At 39.4% G+C, this 26,798-nt stretch overlaps 1 protein-coding gene and 1 long non-coding RNA gene across 8 annotated transcripts in view; one reads left to right on the plus strand and one right to left on the minus strand.

Moving 5' to 3' along the window:
* Positions 1-19,256, plus strand: part of LOC141375275 (uncharacterized) — a 36,997-nt gene extending 17,741 nt beyond the window's left edge. Inside the window, exon 3 of the long non-coding RNA XR_015495330.1 lies at positions 19,123-19,256. This is a non-coding gene — a long non-coding RNA (uncharacterized LOC141375275). The remainder of the gene's footprint in view (positions 1-19,122) is intronic.
* ltb4r2a (leukotriene B4 receptor 2a) overlaps positions 4,417-26,798 on the minus strand; it is a 60,833-nt gene continuing 38,451 nt past the window's right edge. For 2 of the 7 annotated variants that reach the window (XM_087258667.1, XM_087258668.1), the window contains 4 exons: positions 19,109-19,765; positions 15,037-15,237; positions 14,761-14,804; positions 6,435-8,461 (listed from right to left, as the gene is read on the minus strand). In XM_087258667.1, the coding sequence (XP_087114793.1) occupies positions 8,146-8,461; positions 14,761-14,804; positions 15,037-15,237; positions 19,109-19,756 (1,209 nt within the window). In that variant the 5' untranslated portion in view covers positions 19,757-19,765 and the 3' untranslated portion in view covers positions 6,435-8,145. 7 annotated transcript variants of the gene reach the window in all.

Genomic DNA, 26,798 nt, shown 5'->3' on the forward strand with positions numbered 1-26,798 from the left:
TCTGCAGAATTATTTTGGGAGTATCCAGCGGAGTATCATAACTAAAACCTTAATATATGAAATAAAAAGTAATAAATTACTGAATAAAAATGGAACAAAATCTGCGGAATTCTGCGTGCGCAGATTCCGTGTGGACCTACTAATGACATGTTTACACCGGTTTTAGTATCAATATGATGCATGTAAACTACCTTGAGGTCAAAACGACATCAAATTGACATCTAATATTAGCATCAAAAACACATCAAATATTGAAAACATTACATTTTTTAACACTGACACACAAAAAAAAAAAAAAGCCAGAAATTTGTTACATGAATTTTTCAGTCAGGGTGGGACTTTCACACCTAAAATCAACCAAACTGTGTAGTCCACATAGTGGATACTATATGGCCTAAAACTGACAACCAGCGCATGCTCTGTGGTGTATTGCATCACGTCTGTAAGGGCTTTAGGACAGTAATTTCCTCTCATATAATAACAAATAGACAGTTCAAAGTGGCCAGATAGTAAGTGTGCATGTAAAGAGAACCAACAGTCACTTTTAATAGGCCACCATAAATGATGATGAACGAATAGTAAACAGAATCCTGAGGCATAAAAGAACTGCTTTATTGAACATATATTGAACACATTCTGAATGATGATCATTATTAGGATTATTAGGGTTATAAACTGAACATTATAATAACCCAGTAGGCACCTTGATGACAAAACAACATCAAAATTGTTAATCAATTTAATGTCAAAACCTTGACGTCTATTAGACATCCACACATTGATGCTCTTTTGATCACCAATAAAAACACAGAAAGTTTTATAATATTAGAAATATTTTATTCGTTCTAAAGTTTTGATTCCTAATGACATGTTTACACTGGTTTTTGTACCAATATAATGCATGTAAACTACCTTAAGGTCAAAACAACATCAAATTGACATCTAAAATTAGCATAAAAACACATCAAATATTGATTACGTAGATTTTTTTTGTTTGTTTGTTTTCAAAACACATTTCTGAATGATGATCATTATTAGGATTATTAGGCAGCTCTAAAATGTTGATGACAGAACAACATCAAAAATTTTAATCAATTTAATGTCAAAACCTTGACGTTTATTAGACATCCACACATTGATGCTCTTTTGACCACCAATAAAATCACACAGAAAGTATCATTTAAAAAAATATTGTGTTCGTTCGAAAGTTTCAGTTCCTAATGACATGTTTTAGGTCAAAACAACATCAAATTGACATCTAATATTAGCATCAAAAACGCATCAAATATTGAATACATTACAATTCTTAACACTGAAACACAAAAAAAAAGTCAGAAATTTGTTACATGAATTTTTCAGTCAGGGTGGGACTTTCACACCTAAAATCAACCAAACTGTGTAGTCCACATATGTGGATACTATATGGCCTAAAACTGACAACACATCATGAGCGCATGCTCTGTGATATATTGCATCACGTCTGTAAGTGCTTTAGGACAGTAATTTCCTCTCACAAAATAAAAAAGTGACAGATCAAAGTGGCCAGATAGTAAGTGTGCCTGTAAAGAGAACCAACAGTCACTTTTAATAGGCCACCATAAATGATGATGAACGAAAAGTAAACAGAAACCTGAGGCATATTATGACTGCTTTATTGAACATATATTGAGCACATTCTGAATGATGATCATCATTAAGATTATTAGGTTTATAAACTGAACATTATTAACCCAGTAGGCACCTTGATGACAAAACTACATTAAAACTGTTTATCAATTTAATGTCTAAACCTTGACGTCTATTAGACATCCACACATTGATGCTCTGTTGATCACCAATAAATTCACAAAGTATTAGAAATATTGTATTCATTTGAAAGTTTTAATTCCTAATATCATGTTTACATTGGTTTTTGTACTAATATGATGGATGTAAACTACCTAATTGATCTCACTGATTTTTATTTCACACTGACACCAAAAAAACATGTCAAATTACATAAACTTTTCAATCAGGGTGGGACTTTCACACGCAATATCAACCAAACTGAACTGTCCACAGAGTTCACTGTACAGCATATTAACTGACATACTTGCGCAAGCTCTGCTATATTGCATCATGTCTGTAAGTGTTTGTGGCATTCAAGAGTTCACACTGAGCTGATGATTGATTATGAAGCTTGTTTGGCATGCTGCCCCGAGAGAGAGCCCTAAGCTCATAAGATCCTCGAGCACGGGGCTCCCTCCCTGTTGCAAGGCAAGAGGAGAGTTTGAATTCAGGTAGATCTGGAGAACTCCACTGCTGTAACAGCTAATGAACAGATAGTGATTGCTCTTAAGAGATAACTACTTATTAGGAGCATGTCTATGGTGCTGATTTGGATCAGTCAATTAACTTTAGTAAACTCCGCACAGAAACGTCAGCTGGCTTGGTAAGGACTAGAACCAGTGAGGTTCATGCTGTGAGGCAACAGTGCTAACCACTGGGCCACCGTGTCTGTCATCTAGGAAAGGAGGAGGAGTAGGGGTGGAAGGGGGGATTCTTCAAAATGAAGATGGCTGCTATTTGAAACTAAGGGTATTTATAGTGGCGTAGGAATCATCTGATTCGTGAATCATAAATTGGATAATGCGGGACCAGCCATATGCAATCATAAGCATGTGATCCTCTCGAAATTAGTTTATAAATAAACTTCACTTAATTTCCTCTTACATCCTTAAAAACCAACCAAACTGTGTAGTCCACATAATGGATATATGGCCTATAAACTGACAACTTGCTCATGCTCTGTGATATATTGCATCACGTCTGTAAGTGCTTTAGGACATTTATTTCATCTCACATCCTGAAAAAGTGACTGATGAAAGTGGTCGACTGGTAAGTGTACATGTAAAGGGAACCAACAACTCGAGATCAAGAGCCATTTTTAATAGGATACCATACAAGATGATAAATAAATAACAGACACTTGGGGTATGAATGTTTTATTGAACATATATTGAACACATTCTGAATGATGATCATCCTTAGGATTATTAGGCAGCTCTCAAATTTATAAACTGAAAAGTATAATAACCCAGCAGGCATCTTGATGTTAAAAGGACATCGTAAATATGTCTAAAAATTAAATTTGATTTGATGTCAAAACCTTGGTTTCACGCAGCTGCCATTTTAAAAGCGATATGAAGGCTGCGGTGGGAGGAAACCCAGAAGTATCGCCTGAGTCACATAGAAACGTTGTTTACTTGGCTATATTTTGGCTATATTGACACAAATTTATCAATTCACCATCTTCCGGGTGACCCGAAGGTCAGTTCTGAATGAAAAGTGGAAATAAAAAGGGATGTCAGACCTCATTTTCAGCTAAGTTTAACGAAATGGCACTAGTTAGCTAACGCTATCTTTCCCAAACACACGGTTCAGATGCCAATTATCAAACTCAAGTTAATGAACTGATTCTTTCACTATATTAGACCTGTCATGATACTGAGTTTTGTTACTAAAATATATAAAAACCATCAATTTCCCGCTAACATTTAAGCACTGTTGCAACACCGCTGATTTGCCATAGTATTCACCAGTGCTCAACAGAAATGACTTGTGATTGGCCGTGAAGGTCATTTTCCATCAGGTGATGCAACAAGTGGAACAATCATTTTTCCATTGTCTGGCCAGTGCGAGCGAACACCCCCCAAATTAACAACCGGCCCAGGGGTGCATTTCTTAAAACCAACGTTAGCCAAATAAAGTCACAAGTTCCATCGTTATAATAAATAAACAAACATAAAGAAAAGAAAAAACATAGCTACTGGTCAGTTTAAGATATTCCATTAAACACCTTATGATTAGCTTAGATAATTTTTGCTTAAGATCGCCATTAAAATTCCCTTTTAAATTTAAAGGTTTTGCATAAAATAATGAAGTGGTTTCAATTTTATTAAGTGATATTTCTTTGCTGCGACTAGTTTGTGCTGTACTGCGCAACACTGCAGCATTGCGTGTGGTCACGTTCATTTACACTGCACATTCTCAGTGGCCATATCTGTATATCTATTAGACATCTCCTATTAGATGTTAAATAGATGTTTAGAATGTTTCTGTTATATGTGGACAAAGTATGTAAACAGAGAATTCTTTTCTTTCTGAATCTGTCTTCAATAAAACTTTATTTTAAAAAAATATTTAAAAAAAAAACAATGTTTCTATGTTGATGTTAATAGTCGAGAATGGTCAGTAATAGACCTTTTAAAGACATTTATCAGACCTTTGAGCACAGTAGTTGTTTTACATAAATAAGCTCTTTAAAATCTGAGCTGTAGGCTAAAGGCTAACACCAACATGAAGACCAGATACTGAGACATTAACAAGCAATGAAACATTTCATCATTAATTAAACATAATTACATCACACACACGTAGACGCAAACGATGACCAAACATCACATTTATTTGAAGGATGTAATATTATATATATTGAAAATAGTAAAAACGCTTGTTCAGCAGTTCAGACGTTATAAAAACTCAAATACATTTACAATTTTCCTTGTTGTCATGAAAAATATGATCAATTAACAAATAAAACACTACGTACAGTCATTAAAGTACAAATGTTGGTAAAGCAACTTTACAGTGATGGTTTCCATAGTAATTTTAGTACCCAAAAATGAAAATAAACCAGTTTATGGTTTGCTTTTGTTGTGTTGAATAGCATAAGTAAAATGTTAGAAAACTGTAACCATTGAATTCTATAGTATTGTTTTTCCCTTCTATGGATAATTTCTACTATGGATGTCAGTGGTTACACGATTACAATAATTTTCTAAATATCTTCTTTTGTGTTTAACAAAAAAACGGACTCAGGGGTCATTAAATGATGGCAGAATTTTCATTTTTGGGTGAACTGTCCCTTTTAGTGCTACATAGCACTTCTATCTATGTTATATAGCACCTTGACTAATTTAAAGAACCTGCAGAACCATTACAGAAGGGTTGTCAATCTCAGCTCCTGGAGGACTGCAGCTCTGTAAGGTGTAGCTTTAACCAGTGTTGGGCAAGCTACTTGAAAAATGAGTGAGCTAAGCTATTAGCTACTCTACTTATAATGTAGCTTACTCTAGGAATTGTAGCAAACTAAGCAAAAAGCTACATGGAAATAGTAGCTTAGCTACATCTAAGCAATTTTTGCAATTTTCATTTTTAAATCGAAGCAACTTAAATCCAAGTCAATCATATCTTAGTGATCGATAAAACCATCAACGAACATATGAGGCAGAATTGTTCAGTTCAGTTATTTACTTGAAATAATATGCTGTACTAAACAGATACAAATTATAGTATCTTATTATAGTATAATAATATCTTAACATGTACTTCTCGAGGTATGGTCATGAGGAATCCTGCTTCAGAAATAACTCCTCTCCCTCAGTCATCTTTCCATCAAGCAAATTTCTCGTGTTAGTCTGATTGGTTCACCGAACAGAGCGAGAGGTGGTAGTAACGCATCAAAAACTTTGTTTTCGACCACCGAAAAACACGAAGAAGAAGATATCATCATTCTCACCATCATATGGATTCACTTTCATCGGCTAGACAGTGGCCTCACAGCTCTGTGAATGTCGGTGCGGTCACTTATTGATCTGCGAAAAGTAACTTGTGTGGAAGCTACTGTGCTACTTGACTAATAAAATAGCTTCGCTACAAAAAAAACTATTTGATTTAGAAAGTAGCAATTCTATCGCCACGCACCTAGAAATGTAGTTAAGCTAGTAGCATCACTACATGTAGCAATGCTACTGCCCAACGCTGGCGTTAACCCTAATTAAACACACCCTATCAAACTAATTGAGTCCTTCAGACTTGTTTGAAACCTATAGATAAAAGCCGCAGCCAGGCCCGGATTGGCTAATCGGGAGAACTGGGAGAATTCCCGGTGGGCTGGTCCGTTTTTTGGCCATGAGGGCCGGTGTCCCTAGCTGCTTGCACTCTCAGCAGTTGCACTTTTTTTCATTTATTTATTTATTTGACCATAGCCTCACTCTTTTTATTCATTATTTTGCCACAGCTCCACTCTTTTTATTTTTTTTTCTCGCAGCCCCGTAAACAAAATGCAGCCTGCAGATTATTAATGATGTAACTATCATCATTCGACCCTAAACAGCGACACCTTAGTGAATGTAAGAATTTAAATAATTAATATTGATTAATAATACACCTGCTCAATGAAAATCAGATGATTCACTACATTAATAAATCTGACATTGATCAGAAATCTAAAAAGGAGAGAAAAAGATTAAGCCATCAATAAATGTCTTGCAAGTCATAGTGCAATATTTGTTTTTCATTCCATCCTTATCAGATTAATAGCGCCACTGTGGTCCAGTGGTTAGCATGTTTAATTATGACACGGCCGACCTGTGTTCGAACCTCATCTGAAATTTTTTTTTTTTTTCTATTTTTTATTGTTAAGACATATATTGTTAGGGTTGTTGAAAATTTTAGTTCTAAAGCAGCTGTTTTCTTGAAAAAAGACGTGACAGTGTCCTTAGAAACTGAATTGGAAATGACCTTATTTTAATAGTCAGTCGTGAACTGAGATGGGCCGGTCTAAGGCTTGAAACTCCAGGGCTGAAAAGGAGTCCCACTCCGGCTCTGGCCGCAGCCACACTTTTAGCCTCATTGACTTCCATTCATAGTTCGAATTTGGTGAACTTTGACCTGCGATTCCATGTCACATGAAGATCAAAACATGACCCCTCTATGCAAAAAAATGGAGCAATCACTTAATTATATCTGTCACGTCACACCAGTTTTGACTTGTAATTTTCAAAGTGCCGTCTGACAGAATTTTGCACGCTCAAACTCTAGTGCGAAGATGTCAAAGCCAGTTCCTGGAGTGCAACAGCTCTAACCAGATATGAAACTAAACTGTGCAGAGTGGTGGTCCTCCAGGAACTGGCTTTGACACCTGTGCTCTTGTGTCACTGCGGCTTGAGTGTGTTCAAACTAAACTCTACATGGCTGAGCTTGACACCCTTGCATTACAGGTTTTTTTAAGGCTCTATATCGTACTCCCTGCTAAAAAATCCAGCTTAAACCAGCCTAGGCTGGTTGGCTGGTTTTAGGTGGTTGACCAGACTGGTTTTAGAGGGGTTTTGGCCACTTCCAGGCTGGTTTCCAGCCATTTCCAGCCTGGTCTTAGCTGGTCAGGCTGGGAGATGACCAGCTAAAACCAGCTTGACCAGCCTAACCAAGCTGGGAGTCCAACCAAAACCAGCTATAGCCAGCTTAAACCAGGCTGGTCACGCAGGTTTTAGCTGGATTTGGCTGGTCATTTTCCAGCCTGACCAGCTAAGACCAAGCTGGAAATGACTGGAAACCAGCCTGGAAATGGCCAAAACCCCTCTAAAACCAGGCTGGTCGACCAGCTAAAACCAGCCAACCAGCCTAGGCTGGTTTAAGTTGGATTTTTCAGCAGGGCTTACTTAGAATTACAAGCCAAAGAAAAACTGACGAACCTTTTTTAGAGTGTATATTTCTACACTAGTAAAATGAATGTCAAAGTAATAATAAAACTCTGTATAACCAGTAGTACAACAAAGCAAATGTTGTGGGAAAAGCATTAATATTAATTTAGAAGTAACTGTCATCATTTACCAGCACAAACAACAACTTCCATCTTAAATCTTAGAATGCGGCCAAACTTATCTGACTGGGCCAGTTTTGAGTCTTTGGGTATAACCATTGACACCACTCAGGGTCTGGATGTAAAGAACACTGGTCTCTTTCTGTCAGATGTTCTGTGTCAGTTTTGTGGCGCCCTCTCCTGGACAAAGAGACAGAGCAGGAATAAACAAAGCTCCAAGTATTCCAGGTTGATCTCTTCATGGGATTGTGAACGAGTAATTGTTTCAACCTGTTTCTTGTTTAGCTCATTATGTATAAAGACCTGCCGCTCTCAGTCCTCTGTCTCTGTCTTAGACACTGGTCCACTTGTTCTCTTGTGATTTTCTGGTACGTAATTGGTACAAAGTTTTTTAATTTGAAGAGCAAGATGTACCAATTTACTCACCACGCAACACTAAAACAACATACAATCCATTGCTTGCACCACAGACTTTCCCTTCAGGAACCACAACTAGACTTATCTCACTTTCCATTTTTCTGGGGCGCAACTTTGATAACAGAGTTTGCGTTAATGGTATTGATGGAATCAGAGTCTTTGTCTTTAATACTATCTCCCTCGTCCGTCTCTTTGTCCCGCTCTCTGCTGTTCTGGTTGCTCCTCCGGATCTTGCGTGTGGATTCCAGTGCAGTTCCCTCAAACAGCCGTGCCATGAAGGCCAGACCCTCCCGGCGGATGTAGGACTTCCCGGCGAATGTGTAGAGGACAGGGTTTATGCAGCTGCTGACGAAGGCCACGGTGGAGGTGAGTGCTCGCATATTCGCCCTGATTTCCTGCAGTCTGTTGGAGGAATAGCAGTTGGTTTTTTATTGCTTCTTTGACTATAACAAGATAGAATGATTTTAAAGAGCCCCTGTTATGGGTTTTTGAGAGTGATCTTTCATGTAGTGTGTAACACAGCTCTAAGTGAAGTGAAATATCCAGTTAAGGCTTAAATCTGAAATCTGAAACCTTAACCCTAACAGCTTTGAAAACTGTTGATTCATTTATAAGAGTCGACTCATAGTGCTTTAAATGAATCATCTTGATAATGAGTCTTTAGCCATTTCGGCGAGATGTCAATATGAATCTTAAGCCCCGCTCAATTGTTGTGCGCGCAAACACAGGAAAATTGGAACCTGCGACCCCGCCCACAAACACTGTTGCAGATTCCGGTTGAATCAAGTCATGAAGACGATGTGCTTACCTGGATATTATTGGAAGTGTGAGCGGGAAAGTTAATGTTATTTTCTCTACCCAAAGATGAACCTGTAGAGTCAGTGGTTGAGATTTATTTTTGCAAAAATACCTCAGCATTATCAACCCAGCCTTGTGCTGTGTTCCCTGGAATCTACACGCTTACAACGGGGGATTTGTCGGCCATTTGTTAAAGGAAGGATCAGAAAAAGACTACTGATGTATGGGACTTTAATAGAGCTCGACAGGAGCTATATAGTACACAGCTCATGGACCAGTTTCTTCCTCCCATTTAATTACACTTGTGAAATGGATTAAAGTGGCTGCCTCTTTGTTTTTTCTAGCTTGCAAATGATGAATTTAATTGTGTTTTGTTACTTGTAACCGCTTGTGCTGTATCAGGTTAACTCTTTATATTCTCATATCGCATCTAATGCCTTGTTGAAAATGCAACACGTGCTGCTTTGTTTACGGATTTAAAGGTTCATGAAACCCTCAAGTACTTTTTTGGAGATTTTAACAGATTTGTGTGTGTTGAGCATCAGTTAAGACAATGTTAGCATCTGTTAGTGGGGAAAACTGGATAATTGTGAGCTTTTGTCAGCTAATTTCAGCTTCCGGGTTTAAAATATTTTTGGGGCGGATCAAAATCGGCGACGTAGCGCAAAACTGCAAGTGCAAAGATTATGCGTCAGTTTCTCATTATTATTCATAGCGGAGTTTTCTTATCCTATGAGAAGAGCCGGCTTAATTATTCATGACTGTGCGTGCTTTCCAAAGGCAAGGCAGACCTGCCAGTGCCAAGCTGTGAGATACAGACCCACGACATGCAGTTTTTAGCTGTTCATGAAGGGTTATATGTGTTTGTTGTCCTGATCCACGGGGTTTGTTGCATGTTTTTCCCTGCAAGGTTTAGACATCACCGTGCTGCTGTTCGCCTAAATCATCCAGATTACCAGCAATGGTTAATGGTTAATGGGCTATTGGTTAAAATAGACAGGGCAAGAGACCTACTGCACTTCAGACCTATGATTCAGACCCGTGGATTGAGGGAGAAATTCGCATTTATAGTGTTTATATGAACACGATTATCTTTATAATGATATAAATTGTGGTTATCTGTTTATGAAATTACGTATAACAAATGTAGCAGGGCATTAAATTACTGTTTATTTCTTAGCATTTTAATTTTGTAAACTATAAAATCATGCATTTCCTCACGGTTTGTCTCATTTTGTGAGCTGACGACAGTGACGACTTAACCGAAAGTGGGGGGTGTCATGACCCTTTAAATACGTTTATGAGCTCATGACCTACTGTCATTTGTTGTTGCTATGAAAGGTTCAAAATGGTTCAGCTTTTGCCACTGTGGGATACTGAATGTGTCATGGTTAAGAATAGAGCAATATGTTGGTGTTTAACTGCACTCTTGCAAAGGAAATTACGGGAGTTTTCCGGGATAAATAACAAAACGGGAGACTCCCTGAAGGAAACAGGAGTGTTGGCAGGTATGCTCACATATACACTCTGCACTCTGACTACTTTAATATTGTTGATAAGCCGTGCTGTGCATTTCACTCTGTCTCACGCTGAACACTGTCGACCAATCGCAACAGGCTGTCATCGGTCCAATCAGTGCAGATTAGCTTCGCGGTAAGGAGTGGTTTGGGAACAAATGAATTACTGAACGATTCATATGAGATTCGTTGGGATGATTAGGTAAAAAAAATGCACATTATATGACAATGAAAATGTTTTTTAACCTTGCATGCATATCAGCCTGTTGTTGGAAACCCTTAAAATCAAATATGACCCTTTTTAATGTATAATAGGGGCTTTTTAAAAACTGCCAGGAAAAAAAGTAAACCGTCTGAAAACTCCTAAATGGGTTCAGGTTCAACTATGTGCAAAACATATCTGAAGCCCGGCTCACACTGTGCAATGTCTAATAATCCTAAATGATTGTAGCTTGTCAGACTGCAAACATGATCTCAGCTGTCATAATGTCAGACTGAACACCAAAACATGTAAACACAAGAAAACTCATCCAGAGTTTGACGTCAAAACATCTGTGATGAGTTCAGTAACCCACATTCTGAAATGATTCTTCACAACATAAACAATGTTTAGCGGCATTTCTGCTCACAGTGTACCTCAATAATTAAATCAGAAAAAAGATGTTTGCCCTAAGTCAGGGGTGTCCAAAGTCAGTCCTGGAGGGCTGGTGTCCTACTCCAACTTGCTTCCACACACCTGCCTGGAAGTTTCTAGTATACCTAGTAAAGCTGCGGTAACACTGGGCTTTTCCTCCCATAGACTTCCATTTATACGCACGTGAATGCGTCAGACTGGAAACTCTGACCAGCGAAATCTCATCACTACACTGCGTGAGACCAATCGAGGTTCAAAACATGACCTCTCAGGACAGGAATTTAAAAAATAGAGCAATCGCTCGCTTTTTAAATATCTAATCATCTTGTTTAATCCCGCCCTTTTTCACACAGCCATACGACAGAATTTTGCAAACTCAAACTCTAGTGTGACTGCAGCTTAAGAGCTTGATTAGCTGGTTCAGGTGTGTTTGATTAGGGTTGGAGCTAAACTCTCCAGCACACTGGCCCAGCAGGACCGAGTGTGGACACCCCTGCCCTAAGTAGTTTGAAGTTGGTTGCATCATCAGATGCTGCACTCCAATTGGGTCTTGGATTGATGTTGATCGCAGTTGAATAACACTGAAGGAAAGTGTATGGAGTTCTCTAATTACTACCACAGCCTCATCTGAGGTTTGATCGCAAGGTGTCGGTGAACATGTCAAACCATAAATCAAAGAACACAGATTTTAGCATAGGGCTAGTTTAATCTTTTAGGATTTCCCAAATTTGACAATTTTAGCTACAATTGCATTGTGCGAGCAGGGCTTAAGGCCCCCATCCATTCAGGGATGCATTTACTGTAGCTGTATATGCAAAAACCTTTTATTGTAAAGTCATTTTGTTTAGATAGATCCAATGTTTTGGTAGGGAAAAACTGCTATGTTTTTAAAACCAGGCACCATAATGGATACATTTTAAATGGATGCTCTGGCATTTTCATGTGAACATTCAATTCGAATTTAGTTTGTGCAATGATGATGTCATCAGCCCATATCTAAAGCCTAGTAAGACATGCTACATCCCATCATACCTGCCAACACTCCTGTTTTTCTTGGGAGTCTCCCATATTTCACACCCATTTCCCGCCATGCTCCTGCTTTGTTATTTCTCTCTGGAAACTCACGCAATGTGTATGGCTCAGACTAGTTATGAAATTGCCTTTTTGTCCATGTTTGCCAGATCTTGTATGAAGCTCATCACCTCAAACAATTCATGAAATATTCGAATCTCAAAAAAAATGTTTTATCTAAATCTGGCAACATACGTTACAACTAGGCCTCGACATTAACTTTTTTGATAACCAGCCACTGTGGCTAGTAATTTTCCAACATTACTAGCCATTAGCCACAATTTTTTTGTTGGGAAACTATATTTCATATGCATAAACATGACTTTGACATGCTAAAATAACTTGATTTAGATGTTGTGTTATGTTCACATGCATTCTCATTCATTTCACCTTTTGTGTGTGTTGTGTATGACCTTGCTCAATGAGCATGAGCAAATGGGTTATGGTCTCATAGTGTCGCACTGAAGTTTGTTTTTATTTCACATGACTTTTCAGAGCTCAAAATTAAGGATTTACCAAATTTATCTCTGACCACACCAAAAACAAATAATTATTTTGGTAACACTTTACAATAAGGTTCATTAGTTAATGCATTTACTAACATGAACTAATCATGAACAACACTTGTTTAGCATTTATTAATCAAAATTGAACATTTACTAATGCATTATTAACATTCAAGTCCATGCTTGTTAACATTAGTTAATGCACCATGAGTTAACATGAACTAACAATGAACAACTGTATTTTCATTAACTAACGTTTAATAACATGAATAAATACTGTAGTAAATGTATTGTTCATTGTTTGTTCATGTTAGTAAATGCATTACTTAACATTAACTAATGAACCTTATTGTGAAGTATGGCCATTATTTCTTAGCCATACATTTTAAATAATGTATCAGAACAAGCAAAATATAGCTAGAGTACATGCAGATTTTAATTTAACAAAACTTCATTAAAAAAAAAAAAAATTGACATTTTAAAAATAATTATTGTCATGCATCTAAAATATGCACAATCTGTGTCCTGGCTAAAGGTCTCAGATTACCAGTAAACCAAATGAGACCATTGGCTTAGAGCGCCATTTGCTTTTTAAAACTAGCCTCAAGCACCATTAAACGCTAATAGTTATTTTTGTTGCTTCTCTCTTTTGAATAGTTATTTATGCTGCTTCTCAATTCAAAGATCACATTTGCATGCATATTGGGCTATCTTTATTATCTAACTCTGCTTGTAACCCCTTTAGACCCTGCGTCTATTACAATGGACATCACATGACATCCCATTTTTCTGAAATATGGAACATAATTCAGGTCTGAAGGGGAAAACTACAATTTAAAATTGATTTTCAACCAGCCAAAATGGCTAGTGGGAGCAGTTGTCTAACCTGCCACAGCTGAAATCTACCCGCATATGGTGTTAATGTCAAGCCCTGGCTACGACCCATTGGCGGGGTTGATTTTTGCACAGGTGGTAGATGCAGGATTTGGATGACAACAGTAGCAAAAGTAGTAGCAGAAGTTGTTTAATATTTATGAGCGTGCTCCAAGTCGTCTTCTTTTTTTGTGGCAGAATTACAGTACCGCCTGATTTGGCATGCATACTTACTATAGTTTTTAGTCTGTTTTAGTGGTTTAATGTGTACACGGGTAATTTTTGAGGCAAGGGGGAAAAAGATTAGAAATGGAAGGCCTAGATAAACTCAAAGCGATGTAAAAGATTATACTGATGTGAAAAAGAGAGGTCAAAATAAGGTGGATTTTGTGTTTTATGGCAATTGCATAACATGAAATCGGGCTTCTTTGCCTTTTAGGCAGCATTTTTTTCTGATCAGTGTAACCCCGCCACCCAACCCGCTTTGAGCTGGTATCGAACCGGCGACCCTCCGCATAGGAGTCGGTTGCTCTAACAAGGAGGCTAAAGACCATGACCTCTAGCTTCTGTCACTAGAGCACCTTTAGAGGTCAGAGGAGTGAGGTTTACCTGCACAGCACTTACTAGCTGGCCTCCATTACACTAACCCCCTTAAACCTCACTCCCATCCGGGTCACGGCACCAATGTAACCCCGCCAGTCCTACGCCACCCAACCTGCTCCGAGCTGGTATCGAGCTGGCGACCTTCCGCATGGGAGTCGGTTGCTCTAACAAGAAGGCTAAAGACCATGGCCTCTAGCATCTGTCACTAGAGCACCTTTAGAGGTCAGAGGAGTGAGGTTTACCTGCACAGCACACACTAGCTGGCCTCCATTACATCAGCAGTGATGGGACTAGGAATGGGTAGTTAGTCAAAGGTGATTTTTCAAACTCACTGCATCAATAAAGCCAGTTCTAGTAAATCTACATGTGCTTTCAGATGGTGCAGAATTTTCTACTCATAGTACACTGACAAGCTACGCAAAACCTATATGAGAGACATTTGTTTTCTCTGTTCTGGCTACCCTTATCAGTCTTTGTTTCTAGAATATTTTCCTTTTTTATTGAGGCTTTCTTAACTAGTCATAGTTGAGTTAAACGTAGATAGTGGTCAGTGGTATTAGAGTACCTCGAAGACATGCCCACAGTCCAAAAACATGCGGTATAAGTGAATTGGGTAAACAAAATTGTAGTGTGTGAGTGCAAGAGTGTATGGGTGTTTCCCAGTTAAATGTTCCACTGCCGTGTCCTTACGTTGCTCACCTTTGTTTTGCTGCAGATCCTTCTGGGAGTAAAGCGGCAGTCACCTGTGTGGGAAACACACCATTAGGGCACCTTCAATTGAAGATGTACACACACACTTGTGCAGCTATCTTTACAGGGACTTCCTATAAGCGTAATGAGTTTTATCCTGTACACACTGTAAACTCTCCCCCTACCCTACCCCTCACATTTTAAAATACTTCATTCTGTGTGATTTATGAGCTCCCCAGATGTTCTGTTATTGCTATACTTGTAGGGACATTTGGTCATACACACCTGCACCATGTTTATGATGTGATACGGTAGCCAGAAGAGTCCGAAGGTGACGACAATCACCAGGATGAGCTTCTCACTGCGAATGCGTCTGCGAAAGCGTGTCTTGCGGATTCTGCGCAGGATACAAGTGTAACTCCCAATGATCACGCCGTACGGCAACAAGAAGCCCAGCAACGTTTCCATAGAGTACTGCATCACCTCCTATAGATAAACAACACGCACACATAAAAAAAAAAAAGCCATGTTGAGCAACAAATAAATTCATTTATTGCTAAAAAAGTGGCAAAGTAGTTATATATCAGTATAATGACAAACAACTGTTCTCTATGTGAACATATTGTGAAATGTAACTCCTGTAGTTGAAAGCTGAGGGTGGCATTGTGGCTCAGTGGTTAGCACTGTCACCTCACAGCAATGAGGTCGCTGGTTTTGAGTCTTGGCTGGGCCAGTTGGCATTTCAGTGTGGAGTTTGCATGTTCTCCCTGTCTTGGCGTGAGTTTCCTTCGGGTGCTCCGGTTTCCCCCACAGTTCAAACACATTCGCTATGGGTGAATTGATGAACTAAATTGGCTGTTGAGTGTGAATGAGTGTGTGTAAAGGTGTTTTCCAATACTGGGTTGCCACTGGAAGGGCATCCACTGCGTAAAACATATGCCATAATAGTTGGCGGTTCATTGTTCCCTGATAAATAAGGGACTAAGCCGAAGGAAAATCAACAAATTTATTCTTGATCATCCAATCAGCCAATTGGAATAATTGCAGAAAGATCATGTGACATTGAAGACTGGAGTAACGAATGTAAAGAAAATTCAGCTTTCAACAACAAGAATTTCATTTTACAAACATATTCACACAGAAATCACTTGTTTAATTATAAGTAAACATTTCACTAATTTACTATATACTATATCTAAGGTGCAAAAATAACTTTTATAAGGGGGTTGAACACAGTTGTGTGTCAGCAGTGTGTGAATATAACCATCTTCTAATGGTAAAAATGTATTCATTGTATTTTTTATAACCAGACTTGATAAAAACAGTCTGCAGAAACACTTTGATTGGCATTCTCCCTTTTTACGTGTCATCAGAGGGGGAAAGCTCCACCCATTAGTGGCCATAGCCCCTTTCACACAGCGATACTGGTAAATATCCAGAAAATGACTGGAATGACTTTACTGGTAACTTCAAAAAAGCGCTGTTCATACAAGCAAGAATGTTCCGGAAATTTTCCGGAAAGACCATTCACACAACTATTACAAAATACCAGTAAAATCTGACATCATTAACCAGAAATTACCTCTAAATGGCTGCGCTTGTATGGTTTTTGTTGATGGTACATGGTATGTGTGTGTGCTGGCGTTCACTGACTGCTTGACATGCACACGCGTCAAGCAACTGAAGCAGAGCTTGAAAGTAAACAAACAGAGGTTTGTCATGAGCATTTTATTGATAATTATTTCCACAGTTGGCATAAAGAGGGAACATAGAAATGTTATCTGACCAACATCTAGCAGCTAAATGTTTCTGAAAAATATCCAAAGGCTTTTATTTTCATAAACTGTGCAGATGTGAATGCGTCTGAGTGTTCTGATTGACTGGAGTGAACGTCTCACGTCAGCGCATTCTAATCGTGAACGCACTTTTTCTTCTTTTCCTTCTGCTTTCACACAGAGCAGCAGTCCGGCGAATTCATGGTAATGTTACAACTTCTCTTTCTGAAAAAGTGACGGAACGAATTTACCGGTGTTTTCAAAAAGGGCCTGTTCACACATGATGCCTTTCGGGAAAATCGCCAGTAATTTTCTGTAAATGTCTGTTCATTTAGTTCAGTTTTGAATCTGCCACTATGCTGACACACAGGCATTTGTAGCTCCACCCTCTTTTAAAAAAAGAGCACAATCTCATTTGAATTTAAAGCAACAGTCACCAAAACGGCACAATTTGGATCAAGGCCTAAAAAGCGCAGTTTCAAAGAGTTATAAAGCATTATTTGTAGGGATGTAACGGTATCAGAATTTCACGGTACGGTAATACCTCAGTATGAATGTCACGGTACGGTATTTATTGAATCATTTACAGGAAAAAAAAACTTTTGAAAATACTCCAAAAAAGTGCCAAAAGTGTCAATGACATACAAATTAGCCATCTATCTGTTAGCTTTGAAACAGGAACTTCAATTTTAATAACAAAAAATTATTAAACCATGTAAAAAAAATAAAGTTTCAATTTAGTATTGTTGAAAACTCATCACATTTAACATTTAATCACTCACTTAGATAGAGATGGGTTTAAAGGAAAATTTTCATATAACTACAATCTGGTAAAAGCTGGTATCTCTGGGTATTTACAATGTCCCCTGCAACAGAAAAAAACCCTCTCATTTGGGACTGAGGATTCTGGGACAAGAGAGATATGACTTGGCCCATGTTGACAGCAGTGGGGTAACGTTGTGCATTGTCTTTCCCCCACTTGAGAGGACAAACCATGAGTGAGATAGAGATCTCTTTGCGGTACGAGTCAATGTCTGCATCAATCTGAACAGTGTGCTGTGTTTCTGCAGTCCCCATCACTGTTATTAGTCGTATTCCCCAACTTGCAGGCACGTGCACACATAGGGCTCAACCTGTGCAGTGCACATGCCCTTTTTAGTCTTGGATAGAAAATGCCCTTCCAAAACGATCAAAAGTGCCCCCGCGACGCGACACAACCTCCGTCCAGTCCAGCCCTTCAGTAGGCGCGCGATAACACCTCTCTTGAGTATGCGCGCTCAACCCCCCCTCGGCGCTTTACAATACGCGCGCCACAACACAGCTGATCAGAACGCGCGCGACAGCACCGCTATTCAGCACGCGCGCGGCGACAACACCCGCTTTAGGTTCGATCATTTCCATCTTTTTTCATCTCCGCTACTAGCAGCACACTCCATTTCCGCATTACTGGATCTGTAGCGACAACAGACCGCAAAGGATTATGGCCACGCCGGGGCTGATGGGAAATGAAGTTTCAGCTACCTCCCGTTCGCTTCATTCGCCTGAGCAAATTTTCTCAGAAGACCTATAGTTTTACCGAGTCATGCGACTTCGGTAATATCGAAAAAATTTAATATTGCGGTATGACGGTATTTACAATACCGTTACATCCCTAATTATTTGTGTAATATTTTGAGCTGAAATTTCACACACACACTCCAGTGACATCAGATACTTATCTTGTAAAAAGAGTCATAATAGGTCACACTAAATGACTGTGAGCACAAGTGATGTTATTCAAAAAGCATTAATCAATCTTGCAGATATTCAACAACATGACTAACAATATTGTGTTATCAATTAATAAATTGAAGTTTTTTATAGCACAAAAAAAAATTCTTGGCAGCAGAAGTTCTCGAGTCTGGAACAAAATACCAGGTGAAGCATCTTTCTGGGTTCGGTTATAGCAGCAATGTCTGCCTGAAGGCTTGGCAAACACATTACAAACAAGAAAGAATGCAGCGCTCTGCCAAATACTTTTGGCACAAATCACTATCTGTGGTGGGATCTTCATGAGCGTGGCAGTACAATGATATGGGAAGATCTTTACAGACAGAAAGATTCAAACCACCAAATCTACCTGAAATTGATTAAAAAAAATCCAGAACACCTCAGAGATTACCTCAATAACTCTGCACTTTGCTTCAGCCGTTCTCGACCAACCTTTCAAAGACAAACATCCAAATCTACCAACTAAACAGCTTTAGGAAGGAAAGAAGGAAAGAACTACAATCCCATGAAGCATTGCAGGTAGAAATCAAATTTAACCGTTGAACTATTTATTTACAATGGTTGGTTGTATACAGATACCTAAATATTTTTTCTTGTGTCATCTGCAGTGCTTCATGAGAGTGGGCGGAGCTTAAGATCTATTTTGTTGTCCTTTGCTCACTGCTACTCTCCTATCAGTGAAATTTTCAATAGAGCACTATTGAATTACTCAAACACAATTCTCCACAGCTCTTGTGTTTATAGCATATGTGTAATGTTCAGTGCTTTTGTGTGTGTATTTTTAAGATATTTTAAAACAATCAAAGACTCACATATTGTGTTTCAGGATGGATGCAGTCGCACACGAATTTCTCAGGCTTTTTACTGTCGCTGAGGATGTTCCTGAAAGCTAAAACGGGTGCAGAAAGTCCCAGAGCGAGAACCCAGAGTCCCACCAGCACCCGCGTCAGCATCTTCCGCTCTGTCTTCGCCCCTACTCGCTTTGGCCACACGATCGCAACCAGCCGGTGCAGACTCATCAGCATGATCATGAATATGGAGGCGTACATGTTGGCGCAGCAGAGGTAGTACAGGACTTTGCACAGCGCCAGGCTGAAAACCCAACTTCGCTGAACCAGATACACCATGAAGAAGGGTGTGAGCAGCATGAGGAAGCCATCAGCGAAGGCCAGGTTCAGGATCAGCAGGGTGGTGATGGAGCGACGCCGCGCTCGGGCCAAGATGCTCCACATGATAAAGACGTTCCCTGGGACGCCCAGGAGGAAGACGAGGCTGAGGATCGCAGCACCAGTTATCGCTCCGCCTTTGTTGCCCATGATGCTGCCTCTGTCGCTGGTATTGTTGGAGAGATTTGTGGGATGTAGTGTTGAGGTGTAGAAAGATGGACTCTGAAGGGCCATTGGGATGGAGGATGGAGCGATCTCGAGGAAAGCAGAGGAGGACAGAAGGTTCAACGCCATCTTGGCAACCTGAGGAGGGAATAATGAACGTATTGTAAGTTTTGCAATTTTGGTAAATCTGCCCATAAGGGTGGCTGTCCATTAAAGGTTTTTTTGTTTGCCCTGATGAAAGCGAGAGATGTTCTTAAAACAATCAGCTGTGAGTGTTTCTCCAATTGTCAAAGCATTTAAAAAATGCAGAGTGCTCTAAAATGCTATAAACCGCAGCAGGTGTTAAAAATCTGCCATTTCTACAGTATAGGGACACTTTGGTGGACAGGCGCCCTTAATGTAATTTCACAAGTTCACACTTACAGATATTTGAATGTATAGATTATGCATATTTGGCTTGTTACCGTAACAGAGAGAGCTCTAATCTTGGAAAGACACCCTTTAGGGGTTGTATACACATAAAATACGCTTTTTTGTTCTGAGAACGCAGGATGCACTGCATTGCCTTTTTTGTTGACAAAAAATTGTGGTGGGGAGGACATGGTTGGACTGCCTACAACGGCGAAGAGCAGATTAGGAGACTGTCAGCTGAAATAGTAGGTCAATCAAAGTAATGATTAACACCTGTTTTCTCTCAGTATTTTGCTGGAGAGACACTTTAAAAAAGAGATGACAGGCTGAGAATGGAAGAGAGACCAGTGGAGAGAGATGCTACTGAATGCTCTAATGCTGTGTTCACACCAGACGCAGAACGCGCGGATAAATCGCGCTATTCGCGTTTAAATAGCCACGTGAACATTTGAGTTTACGCGTTTCATTCGCGCGTCAAATCCGCTTCATTCGCGTGTCAAATTCACTTCAGAACAGACGCGGATTCGCGTGATGGGCAGGGCTTCTGTCTTCCCGGTGACTGTAGCTTCATTGCTAAAAGGCTAACATGGATTTTATAAAGAAAATAACAGTGTTTATGTACTTTATGAAGGCTAAAAAACAGTGTTGATACGTTTAGGACCGAGTCCACTACATGCTTTCAGAGGTGCATCCAGCTCTGTGAGCTCATAAACTCCTCCAGAAACTGAACCTAGATCATGGAGGCTTTCAGCGGTACTTCTGACTGAGCCAAGTCCAGTTTGATGACTTGTTGTCGGTGTCGCCTGGAGGATTTCCCCCGGGACACCATCAACTGGTTCTACGTCACAATCACACCCCCACAAGAGCAAGCTTCTGATTGGTTAACGCAGAGCGAATGTCCGCTGAAGTTCAGATTTTCGAACTCGAGAGATTTGCGCGAAACGCTCGTTAAGCGCGTCAAACGCGCAAAACGCTCAATTCGCCTCGCGCGTAACGCGCTATTCGCACTGCGCCATTCGCGCCGCAGGATGTCTATTCGTGCGTTTGCATTGACTTAATATGTAAATCACTCGCGCTTGACGCGCGTTCCGCGTCTGGTGTGAACGCAGCATAATGTTACCTGAGAAATAATTAAAGTAAGTCTTTTGAGTTACCTGTATCGCCGACCCTGCCGCCTTCCTCCAAACTCTAAGCAAACTTACTACACTTGTGACGAAACCCAGGAAGAAGATTGATCTACTTTTTCAGCTGCCAGTCTCCCAACCTGCCATTGCGGGCAGTCTGACCATGTCTTTCCCACAACAACAATATTGTATTTTCCAAGATGTGTGAAGTCAGAGTTCCGGAAAACTTGAAACAACGACTACAGGTCTCTCCTTCACCTTAAAAATTCTCTGTAGTCGTCTTGACAACAAAAACACTGCTGTCACCTCAACGGAAACCCCGCCTCTGCTTTCATTTGCTTGGACAAGGAAAGAAACTTGACTGATGTAACACGACTGTCCGTTTATTTATCAGCAATATGCACGCAGGCATTATAAAGCCATTTAAAAAAGGCGTCTCTCAACACAAAAACGCGTTCGGTGTGATCAGAGTCTAACTCATTTTATTACTCCCTGGTCAGTGTCTAAAGCGGTCTTATAATACAGAGTTCTAAAGTACAGGATAAATAAATATATATATATATATATATTTATATATATATATATATACATACATATATATGTATATATATATATATATATATATATATATATATATATATATATATATACATATACTTCTACTCAGTGCTTAATTTGTGAATTATGAGGTCCTGGAACAGATCCGGCATGTTACCCAAGGATGGAGAGGGGGAGGAGGGGGATCGGTAAAATGAGGTGCTGGATCAGTTTTCAGAGGTGCCAGATCCGACGTGTTCTGGGACAAATTAAGCCTTGCTTCTACTATTTAAAGTAAATGTAGGACTCTAAATGTAAACTAAGATTTGTTTTTAATATATGACTCCATATACGAATATCAAGTTTTAAAGAACATCATACCCAGCCGGCACAGGATGTCAATATGATTTTAGATTGACGTTGTACCCCAACATAATGGGATGTTGCATTTTGTTTGAAAATGAAAATCGGGTTGACATCAGAACGTCAAGCCGACAATAATGTGCAACATCAGACAGATGTTGCCTTTTGGTTACTTTTCAACGCAACCTAAAAACAACCAAATATCAACGTCTAATGATGTTATGCTGTGTTCACACCAGACACGGAATGCTCAGGTAAATAGGCACGTGAACATTATGAGCTTAAAATTTGCATGATAGGCAGGGCTTCTGTCTGCCTGGTGTCTCTAGCTTCGTTGCTAATATGGATTTCATTGAGAAAATAACTGTTTATGTACCCAGCTCTGTGAGCTCATAAGCTCCTCCAGAAACTCAACCTGGATGATGGAAGCATTTAGCGTTGCTTCTGACTGAGCCGAGCCCAGTTTGATGAACTGTTGTCGGTGTTGGCAAGTGGATTTTCCCCCGGGACACCAACAACAGGCGCCACGTCATAATCACGCCCCCACAAGAGCAAGCTCCTAATTGCCTAACATGGCGCGAATGTCCACAATTATTTCTTAGTTCAGATTTTCAAACTCGAGCGTTCCGCACGTTAAGCGAGTCAATTGAGTAAAACGCTAAACTTGCGCCGCTTCATTCACGCGAATCGCATCATTCGCTCGTACCACGCCACAAGATGTCTATTCAAGTCTTTTCATTGACTTTACATGTAATTCTCTCGCACTTGACGCTTCTTCCTCGTCTGGTGTGAACGCAGCATTACAGCTTGAGGATACATGGACTTTACCAATATGACGTTGGATTTTGGTTGCCATACCTGACGAATAAATGTCAGTATTTGACATCAATATGATGTTGGTTTAAGATGTTGGCTCGACTTTCTAGCACAGCCTAAAATTAACCAAATATCACCGTCATTTCACGTCATTATTGGACACTGGTGACCTAAATCTAACCTAATATTACCATCTTATGATGTTGTCTGTCTGCTGGGGATGTTTTGAAATAATTTTATATTTCCAATAATATTCTAGTATAATGGGCTTTTGTATATATTTCTTCTCTTCTTCTTCTTCTTCTTCTTCTTTGGCCTTATTCCTACATGGTTGCGGGGTTGAAACAAGTCCTCCATTAAGACTTGTCCATATGATAACGACTTTTTTACACATTCCGGCCGGCCTGTTGTCTGGGCCTGTCACCCTCATATACTCATAAACTACGGACAATTTAGCTTACCCAATTCACCTGCAGCATGTCTTTGGACTGTAGGGGAAACCGGAGCACCCGGAGGAAAGGGCTTTTGCATGCATTTATAATCAAGTAAATGCAGCACTCATGGACAGAGAAGAGTTCAAAAAAGTTAATTTATTCAAGCTCATGAATATTAATTAGTTTGATAAACACTATGAGATGTTTTCATCCTGCACTCCTCGTGCATCAAAACTGAAACTGCAAATTTACTGACACAGTTACAACAAATGAAGCTATTGCCGCTAGACAAACACAGCTAGATGAAAGTCATTTCCTGCAGTCATGACAGAAGTAAACACTGCAGTAAACCATTTTTATTTCAGTGTTTAACTATTTTATTTCTGGTTAATATGTTAATGTTCGTCCAGTTTGATGTTAGTGGAATAGTCTGGAATATAAACTCTCTAGCGCATACTGTTGTTTTAGCATCTTTTCTCATTACACAGTGATGACAGAGCACTCTTTTACTGATGAACTGATATTTTCAAATGAACTCGTATAATTTGATAATGACATCCGCTCAGCTCTGGGATTTGCAAGTCAGTAGATAAATGCATAGATAATGACAGTTTTAGCAGTACTGGAACCAGAAGGATTGTTTGGGCTCTATTTTGACGGTCCATGCGCAAAGTGCAAAACGCAGGGCGCAAATGCTTTCAGGGCGTGTCAATTTAAGGACGGGAAATCTGCCTTGCGCCAAGGCGCATGGTCTAAAAGGGTTGAGTTTATTTTCTTAATGAGTTATAGGTGTGTTTTATAAATAAACCAATTACAGTCTCATCTCCCATTACCTTTAAGAGTAAAGTGCGTCGCGCCATAATCACATTCGCTATTTACAGGACGCAAAGTAAGTCTAAGTGGAAAAAATGAGCATTTCACAAGCAAACAGTTCACAGTTTTTTAACAGAAAACTGTTAAACAGAGCATCTACTGCGTGAGAATGAGAGATAATGGATCTACTTTCACATTCGCTCTTGGATAGGGAAACCTTTACGCACAGACATCAATTAATCTATAAATAAATACTTTTGTTTGTTAAGCGCAAATATTCGTTTCAAAACTATTTCTAAATTCAGTTCTAATTTCCAGCAAACGAATAAATGAATAATAATAACAAAATGTGCTCAAAAACCTGAGTTATATCCTAAAACACATGCTGCGCCCCATATGGTCTAAAACCTGACAGGTGGACAAATCTAAGCTTGTTTTTAATAAAAACAAAAATAAATATGGATATAATAAATAATACTGCTAATAATAATAACATTATACAAAAGCAAATTGTTATGAATAAACTGAAAAAGCCTCCCGAGATGAAGAAGACATAAAAGCAGTGGTTTTTCATATTTATGTAGGCTAGAAAATAATAAGTTTTGTAATATTTTAATCCTTTATATTTATATCCTATATCTAGTCTTATTATATCCTATATATATCCTTAATATTTACATTTTTTCATATGTAAAGATATTTGCCTATTGCTCTCTTGTGTGTATTAAGCAGTGAGTAAGCGAGGCGCAACTCTGCGCTGGAGTTTAGACCGGGTTAGTTTTGGTCTAATGAAAAATCTATTATAGTTTCTCAAAATAGCAACGCGCCAGCCGTGCCCCTCAGAAGCTTAAACTACCAAAAGACTACTGCGCCACACTGCGCCGGGTGTATGATAGGGCCCTTTATGTTAATTTGTTCACCATTGGGGTTTAGCCTTTAAAAACTAAAAAAGTTTACAAAAAAGTAAAAAGTTTACAAAGTTTGCACATTTTGTGTATTTGCCAAACATACAAATAATAATAAAAACCCTGCATCTGACAAAAGTCTTGTCGTGGATCCCAGTTGTAAGAGCAACACATAATATCTTGACTTCTAGTTGATCATTTGGAAAAGTGTCAGAAGGTTGATTTTTCTAATGCAGTGGTTCTCAAACGTTTTTCATCAAGTACCACCTTAGAAAAAAAATTGTCTCTCCAAGTACCACCAAAATGAGCAGTATTGAAATACAGTAGCATAGTAGGCCCAGTAAAGCAGCTAAAACTCTGCACAGTTAAAAAACCTGGCAGATTACCTCAGAAATGTAGGCTATATATCATATAATGCATATTATATACATCATTTTTAATCCATTTTGAAATATATGTAGCATGTACATGACATATTTCATTCCTCCGTGTACCACTAGAAGGAAGCCTGCGTACCACTAGTGGTACACGTACCACAGTTTGAGAACCACTGATCTATTGAATCATCTGTTGAGCTGCATCCCAATCATCACAAATACTGCAGAAGACCTACTGGAACCCGCATGGACCCAAGATTCTAACAGAAATCAGTCAAGTTTGGTAAAGGACAAATCATGGTTTGGGGTTACATTCAGTATGGGGGCGTGAGAGAGATCTGCAGAGTGGATGATCAATATCAACAGCCTGAGGTATCAAGACATTTGTGCTGCCCATTACATTACAAACCACAGGAGAGGGACAATTCTTCAGCAGGATAGCGCTCCTTCTCATACTTCAGCCTCCACATCAAAGCTCCTGAAAGCAAAGAAGGTCAAGCTGCTCTAGGATTGGCCAGCCCAGTCTTTAGACATGAACATTATTTAGCATGTCTGGGGTAAGATGGAGGAGGCGTTGAAGATGAATCCAAAGAGTCTTGATGAACTCAGGGAGTCCTGCAGGAACGCTTTCTTTGCCATTCCAGATGACGTTATTCAGCGATTTGAGTCATTGCAATAGATTTATGAAGACATATGGATGCAGTCCTTCAAGCTCATGATGGAGTCAGACACAATATTCATTCTGTCTCCACTGCAGCAGGACTTTATATTCTATACTGGACATTATTTCTAAATGAACATTTTGTCTAAGCAAAGTCAGACCTTACTGTTATTTTATTTTGGTCAAAGTGTAATCTAATAATAATAATTATATATTTTTTTTAAAAATATAGCGCCAGAGCTCAAGGACACTTTACAAGGAATGCAACAAAAAGATAAACAAAAAAAAATGAAGTCAAATATAACCAACTGGAATTACACAAACAAGACGTAGGAGACAAATGAGCAGAGTGGAGGTGGATCAGATAAATGGGTCAGTTTGGCAGATCAGAAGCGAAGCATTCAGAAAATAAGTCTTACGTAAAGATTTGAATTCAGAGATATTATTAGCAGAGTGGAGTGAGCGTGGTGGAGAGTTCCAGAGTTTGGGTGCAATAACACTTAGGGCCTACTCACACTATGCCATCCGTACCGTGCCCAGGCCCGTTTCCCGGATCGTTTGAGAAGTGTGAGTGCGCTGAATCGCGCTCAAGCACGGTTCACTTGGCCGGCCCTGGCACGGTTGGAAGAGGTGTGCCTGAGCGCGGTACACTTGGGCTTTGGCGCGGTACGCTTGTGTGTGAGTGCAAAACGCGCCAAAGCCCGAAACCGAAAGCGAGACGTGACTTTTA

Source organism: Danio rerio, chromosome 7 (genome assembly GCF_052040795.2).
Source record: "Danio rerio strain M-AB ecotype USA chromosome 7, GRCz13ab, whole genome shotgun sequence".
NCBI lineage: Eukaryota > Metazoa > Chordata > Actinopteri > Cypriniformes > Danionidae > Danio > Danio rerio.